Raw genomic sequence first — 7,183 nt, 5'->3', positions numbered from 1 at the left:
ATGGTGTTATCTCTCAACGACACGGGGACCCAGGTGACTGAGTTTCTGATGATCTGCTTTCCAGGCATGCAGGATACACAGCACTGGCTGTCTACTGTCTTGGCTCCTCTCCTGGTTTTGGCCCTCGGGGCCAACTTTGTGCTACTGCTTGCCATCTGGCAGGAGGCCTCTCTGCACGAGCCCATGTACTACCTGCTTGCCATTCTCTCTGCGCTGGACGTCATCCTCTGCCTCACCGTCATCCCCAAGGTCAGACCTGCCCTGGATTTACTCCCAGGCACTCAGTCAAACGGTACCTTGTTTCGATGCTGTGAACAGTCCTGCACTATCACCCTGGGGCCATCACAGTTCCCAGATGAGTCCCTCTTATTCTCAAGGCCCGTGATTTCCTTTTAAAGTTTCATTTCCTCCCCCAAACTTACAGGCCCTCTCTCATTGTCTGAGTTAGTGGTTCCAAGTTTTGATTTTCTCTGTACTTCTAGGGAGATCACCCCAAACTTATGCCCAAGGGCTCTAGAGATTTCTTTCTAAAATGTAACTGATGCACTGGGATAGGAAGCATACTTGGAAGAAGTTTCTTATGTGCAGGGAGATGTCGGAGGGTGTCCAAATCTAGGGATTGGACTTACTGGGCTTGATGGCCTTGGGTTACATTTGGATGGGCAGATGCGTCCAGCTGGAGTTTGGGTAAGAACTCTAGAGATCAAGAGAAAACAGGCTAGAAGTAAACCTTTTGAAAAAAAGGTGTGATCCATAGTTGGAGAGTAAAGGGTAGAAACCAGGCTTTGGAGGTTGGGATGCCCACAGAAGGAAGGTGTCTGAAGTGAGGACGCTGTCCCAGCTCGGATTATGGGGCTGTGGTTTGGGGATATGGATGATTAAAGGCATCTAAGGGCTCTCCCAGGGTTCACCCCAGGATGGGAACAGACGCACGATTTTTGAGAGTAGTATTAATCCCGGCAGGTCCTGCTCATCTTCTGGTTCAACATGAAACCCATCAGCTTTGCGGGGTGCTTCCTGCAGATGTTCATCATGAACACATTCCTCCCCATGGAGTCCTCCACCTTTCTGGCCATGGCCTATGACCGCTATGTGGCCATCTGCCACCCACTGCGCTACCCGTCCGTCGTCACCGAACGGTTTGTCATCAACGCGGCCCTCTTCATCGTCTTCCGCAATTTGGTGGCTACTCTGCCTACCCCGGTTCTGGCCGCCAGGCTCAACTACTGTGCCAGCAATGTGGTGGAGAACTGTATCTGTGCCAACATTTCTGTAGCCAAGCTCTCCTGTGGGGATATTCACCTAAACAAGCTCTACCAGTTCGTGAGTGTTTGGTGCCTTCTGGGCTCTGATCTGGTCCTCATCTTGCTACCCTACTGCTTCATCCTGAGGGCTGTTATGCATCTGCAGTCGGGGGGTGCAGCCACCAAGGCCTTGAGCACTTGTGGTTCTCATCTCATCCTCATACTTTTCTTCTACACCTTGCTGCTTGTCTTCATCTTCACAAACAAGGCAGGCAAGAAGGTGCCCCCGCAGGTGCCCATCCTCCTCAATGTTTTGCACCACCTCATCCCACCAGCCCTGAACCCCATTGTTTATGGAGTACGAACCCAAGAAATCAAGCAAGGGATCATCAAGCTACTCAAGTACCATCGCTGAGAGACGTGAGTCAAAGAAGAGGGATTATGGAAGTGTGAGCATTTTAGTGATGTTTCAACGGCATGCCCACAAGGAACACAATGTAACGTCCATGCTGCTGTCCTCATCTTGAATTTAAACCTCCCTTAACTACTGCCCCCTCCTCAAATCTTCATCAAATCCATGTTTTGGTATCCATTATTTTCTTCATTCTGACTCCCTGCTACTGTGGTTCCTCAATTACTCGTTCATTAAATAAGTATTTAGTAGCTTTCACATACTTCTCAGTATTGACATTCTGAATGCCTCTCACATTTACTTCATAGGGTGGGCGTTCCCGTGTGGCTCAGTGGGTTAAGGATCCAGCATTGTCACTGCTGTGGCTCGGGTTGCTACAGTGACTTCAGTTCAATTCCTGGCCTGGAAACTTCTGTATGTGACGGGTGCAGCCAAAAAATGAATAAATTAGTTCACAGGGCAGGGATGGACAGTGCTTCAGACAGGACATGGGGGGTGGGCAGGACTGGGGAAACCAATGAGGACTTTATTTCAACCATTCTGGTGAAAAGGGGTCATGGCTTGGACTAAGGCGATGAGTGGAAACTGAAGTCATCGGTCCCAAGATTTGCTGGGAGTTACTCTGTAGGCATAAAAGATGGAGGAGAAATGATGACACTAAGGTATTTTTCAGGAGTATCTGGAACACCGGAAAAGAGGAGTGACGTTAACTGACTATCTACCTTTATATGTGATATCAAAAGTCTGACTTTAAACACACTGAACTCTATTTCTACAACGGATTCTTTTTTTAAAAAAAATTTTCCTCTTAGAGCCACACGTGCAGCTATGGAAGTTCCCAGGCTAGGGGTCCAATCGGAGCTACAGCTGCCAGCCTACACCACAGCCACAGCCATGCAGTATCTGAGCCATGTCTGCAACCTACACCACAGCTCAGGGCAACAGCAGATCCTTAACCCACTGAGTGAAGCCAGGGATAGAACCCGTGTCCTTATAGATACAAGTCAGGTTCATTTCCACTGAGCCACGGTGGGAACTCCTTGACTCTACTTTTAAAAAATGATGTATTTTGTTTTTGTTACTGTTTTTTGGCTGTGCCCACGTCATGCAGAAGTTCCAGGGCCAAGGATCAAACCCATGTCACAGCAGTGACAACACCGGATTCTTAACCTTGACTCTACTTTTGAAGTGACTATTAAATATCCAAACAGAAATAAAAGTAAGCGACTGGCACTTTTCAGGGGCCAGATCCACAATGGGGACAGGCGTTTGAGTTATCAGAGTATAGATGGTACTTAAATTCCATTTTAAAAATGAATAAGTCATGGGGAATGCAATGTACAGCATGGAGACTCTACTTAATGACACTTTATTGCATTTTGAAAGTTGCTAAGAGAGTGGATCTTGAAAGTTCTTATCACGAGAAAAAGGTATAACTGTATATGATGATACATGTTAACTAGACTTAGTGTAGTGATAATTTCTCAGTATATACAAGTGTTGAATTATTAGGTTATACTCCTAAAACTAACGTGTTATATGTCGATTAGACCTCAATAAAAAATAAAAAAGAGATGCAACCAGCAGGATGTTACTGAATACTTCGTCAACAGAGGGAAAACTTGAAACCTGTGCACCCCGCCCACCACCTTGTCGCAGATCCTGGAATCCCTGACAAAGTGCATGGGAAGGCGATTGGTTTAAGCCTTTTTGTTTACAGCTACTCCAGCCAGATTCAATTATCTTCTACAATGTGGCTCAGTTCTGCCTCCAGTTGCATCCAGTCCTGGAGTAATGAGGATGAAATTACATCATCCATCAATATTAGAAGACGCCTTAGTGCTGAGCACCATTCCAGCTAAACTTGCCCAGGATATAAGGTCTCTGTTGTAACGTTCCCTCTCTGGTACCGTTATGACAATAGGATCTGACCTTTAAATCCCAGCCTCTTCTTGGTATGTCTCTGGTTTGTAGGGTTGGGTTCCCGCTTTGGTTCTGAGCTGAGTTCCCTTTCTCTTATTCTGCATGGACCTCCAGTCTATTGCCAGGCTTAAAGTGATAGCCATCTTCCCATTGCCAGCCCTTCTTTGTCTGTTTGGAGCTAGAGGTTCTGCTACCTGCTGTCAGATCTCCCCTGTAAGCTCTGCCTTCCCCTCCCCATCGCTGTATCCCACACACCTGCTGGGATGTCCACTGCTTCTTGGACTTCTGCTTGTTCTCGGCTTTAAGCCACCATAGTCATTGTTGCATCTGATTGGAACAATCTTACCCTTATGTTCAAATGATGAACTTGTTAACATTTATGATCTCAATTCAAAATCACCTGCACGGAGGTTCCTTAATAATTACACCCAAAGTAGCTTCCTTCTGTTAGATCACTCTAACGCTGTGCCGTCTTTTTTCTTTGTAGAACTTATCACTTGCTAAAGCTATTTATTTATTTAATAATTGAATTTCCCTTGAAATGTACTTTGATCTAAGTCTCTTTTGCTCGCGAGGCTATCCTCAAATCCTAGATCTTGCTATATCTGGCATATTGCTGGTGTTGAATACATATTAGATAAGGGAAAAATGTTGCCAAAATTTGGTGTGTATGGCCACCGCCATGCCCTGTGGAGTTCTGAAATCTATTCTTAGGTCAGTCTCCACTTATCATGACGGAATGTGGGAAGGTCCACCCCAATGGCTTAGAGGGGAGAAGTGTGGAAAAGAGACTCAACGATATGAGTCATGCTTGTCTGAAAGCAGGGCACGCTTTCAGGGATTATTAGAACTAGATATGGGTTTTAAAACAACTGGTTCTTTGTCTTTATGCAACAGATGAGGACCCTGAAATTCAGCGAGGCTGCTGATTTCTTCCTGGTCACATGTCTTATTTGTGGTTTGCAAGGCCCAGAACGCAGAAGACCATCTAAGGCATGGTCTCAGGCTTTTCTCTTGTTTCGAATTACTGTATTTCTATCTTGTTTTTTCTCTTTTTTTTTCCTTTTTTATGGATGCACCTGTAGTACATGGAAGATCCCAGGCTGGGGGTCAATCGGAGCTGCCATGATGGCCTATGCCACAGCTACAGCAATGCCAGACCTGAGCTGCATCTTTGACCTACACCACAGCTTGGGGTGATGCTGGAAGCTGAGCAAGGCCAGGGATCGAACACATACACACACACACACCTATATACCTATGTATGTATACCTATATACACCTATATATATACACCTATATATACTTATATATATTCACACACACATATATAGGTATACATATATACCTATCCTTATGGACACTGTGTTGGGCTTTTAACCCGAGGAGTCACAATGGGACCTCCCCCTCATTCTTTCTACTCCCTTCTACGTAGAAGAAAACACTCCTTCAGCATTGTAGGGTCTAGACTGCTTTAATTCCATTTGGACAACATGTGAGTTCCTCAGTGATTGCATGTTCATTCTACGCATCTTCGTTCCCTTGAGTTCCTGCACCACAGCCGTTGAATGGAACATCTTTCTTCAGTTAATAATAAGCCGTAGTATATTTCAGTGTCATTCCTGGAACATCTTCTGACATTGTGACATGTTAGTATCCTAAAGCAGAGCTCGGTGTACACATCACAAACGGATTCATTTTGAATCCTAAAAAGGCAGCTTCGAGTGTAGACAATGGTGCCAAGACACTGAGGAAGAAGCCTTGTACAACTCCTTCTCCTAAACACAGGAAGTCCCATTTCTTCACATGTGAGCAGTTCTTGCAAGAGCTCTGTCCTTTGGAGGCTTGCACCTGATAACAAGATACAGGCTTTGCTTGATACAAAGAGTAGGAGGACCTGGTTGGAGGCAAGTGAAAGAGATGCACATAGAGACTCTAGCTACTTTTCTTCATTTAGGGCTGACATTTAAAATACTGTGATCTTCTCGCAACTGCATTATGTCACTGAATTAATAACAACAAGTTGACAATAGTAAGGACACGCAAAGATATTTATATCCCTAATTATATATAATTTTAAAAAGTGCACATGCAGACATAGTAAATACAGTATTAACTGAGATTTATTTCTCCACTGTAGAGTTTCTCCTCCATATGTTCTCATATTAGACACAGCAAAGTAGTAAGTATTGGGAAAACATTTTAAAAGTCTCAGAAGTGTCAGGCATTTAGCAGCAAGCACTGAGGTTTGAAGAAGAAGGATAAAGTCAGGAAATTGCTTCAGACTTAAACATATTTTCTGCTCTTATATCTCTAAGCAATGGATTTCGGCCAATTTCTAATGAGCTGGTTTATAACTCCTCCTACTGTGGGGGGCAGAGCCTCAGCTGTGCTCATCACCACCCTTTCTTCAGCAACCTCTGGATTCCTTGCTTGATCTCCTGGGTTCGCACCCCATAAACGATGGGGTTGAGGGCGGCCGGGACGACATGGTGGAGGACATTGAGCAGGACGGGCACATCCGGGGGCACCTTCTTCTTCGCCACATGAGTGAGGACGAAGACCAGGAGGATGGTGCTGAAGAAGAGGATGAGGATGAAGTGGGAGCCACAGGTGCCCAGGGCCTTGGCCACGGCACCTTCTGCCTTGAGTCTGAGCACGGCCCGCAGGATGAGGGTGTAGGAGGCGAAGATGAGGATGAGGTCAGAGCCCAGCATAGTCCAGCTTAAAGCAAACTGGTAGAGGCGATTGACGGTGACATCGTCACAGGAGAGCCTGGAGACAGACATGTTGGCACAGATGCAGTTTTCAATGACATTTCTGCCACAGTAATGGAGTCGAGCAGAGAGGATGGGGATGGGCAGTGTGAAAATGAAATTTCTGGCCAAAATAAAGATGGCGGCTCTGGCGACAAACTGGTCAGTGATGATGGATGGGTACCTCAGAGGGTGGCAGATGGCCACATAGCGGTCGTAGGCCATGACCATGAAGGTGCAGGACTCCATGGCAAGGAAGCTGTTCATGATGTACATCTGAAGAAAGCAGGCAAAGAAGCTGATGGCCCTGAGGTCAAACCAGAAGATGGCCAGGACCTTGGGGATGACGGTGAGACAGAGCACCATGTCCAGCAGGAGAGGAGGCTGAGCAGGTAGTACATGGGCTGGTGCAGAGAGGCCTCCAGCCGGATGGTGACCAGGAGGGTGGTGTTGGCCCCCATGGCCAGGAGGAAGAGGAGGCTGAGGGGCAGGGACAGCCAGAGCTGCCAGCTGGGGGACCTGACAAAACAATTCAGAAGGAAGTCTGAAACCTCAGTGGAGACATTTCTGTGAGGTGTCATCTTGGGGATTTTGTTTTTACAGATGTCCTTTTATGAGCTAAAAATTAACCTCTGAGTGTGCTAACAAAGGAAGAATCATTCAACTTAATCGGGAGTAATCTTCGGTTTTTAGCTGGTCATTTTTTCTTTAATTGAAGATTTTGCATGTTACTACAGAAAATAAATTCACTTCAATCTTTTGCATTTTTTATGTCTCCCCATTTGTGAACTCTTTCTAATTTTCGAATAAAAAAAATCTTAGAAAGAGCATGAGTTTTAAACAATTAG

At 45.6% G+C, this 7,183-nt stretch overlaps 2 protein-coding genes across 2 annotated transcripts; one reads left to right on the top strand and one right to left on the bottom strand.

Annotated features, from left to right (window-relative positions):
* LOC100520924 (olfactory receptor 56A4-like) lies at positions 1-1,659 on the top strand. Its single transcript, XM_003129470.1, has 2 exons — positions 1-249; positions 964-1,659. The coding sequence occupies exons 1-2, from the start codon at positions 1-3 to the stop codon at positions 1,657-1,659; spliced, it is 945 nt and encodes a 314-aa protein (XP_003129518.1).
* Positions 5,292-6,916, bottom strand: LOC100514479 (olfactory receptor 56A3). Its single transcript, XM_003129435.4, is given in 2 exon segments — positions 5,292-6,712; positions 6,715-6,916. Coding segments are annotated over 2 exon segments (939 nt in total). The 3' UTR covers positions 5,292-5,975.

The sequence above is a fragment of the Sus scrofa genome, chromosome 9 (genome assembly GCF_000003025.6).
Source record: "Sus scrofa isolate TJ Tabasco breed Duroc chromosome 9, Sscrofa11.1, whole genome shotgun sequence".
NCBI lineage: Eukaryota > Metazoa > Chordata > Mammalia > Artiodactyla > Suidae > Sus > Sus scrofa.
Note: the sequence above shows the minus strand (reverse complement) of the source record. Positions and strands in the feature narration are given on the sequence as shown.

Bases quoted from the DNA above. Each gene is read 5' to 3' on its own strand.
- LOC100520924 (XM_003129470.1), top strand. From the start codon at position 1: ATGGTGTTATCTCTCAACGACACGGGGACCCAGGTGACTGAGTTTCTG. The intron at 250-963 runs GTCAGACCTGCC...TAATCCCGGCAG, and splicing joins GCCTCACCGTCATCCCCAAG to GTCCTGCTCATCTTCTGGTT.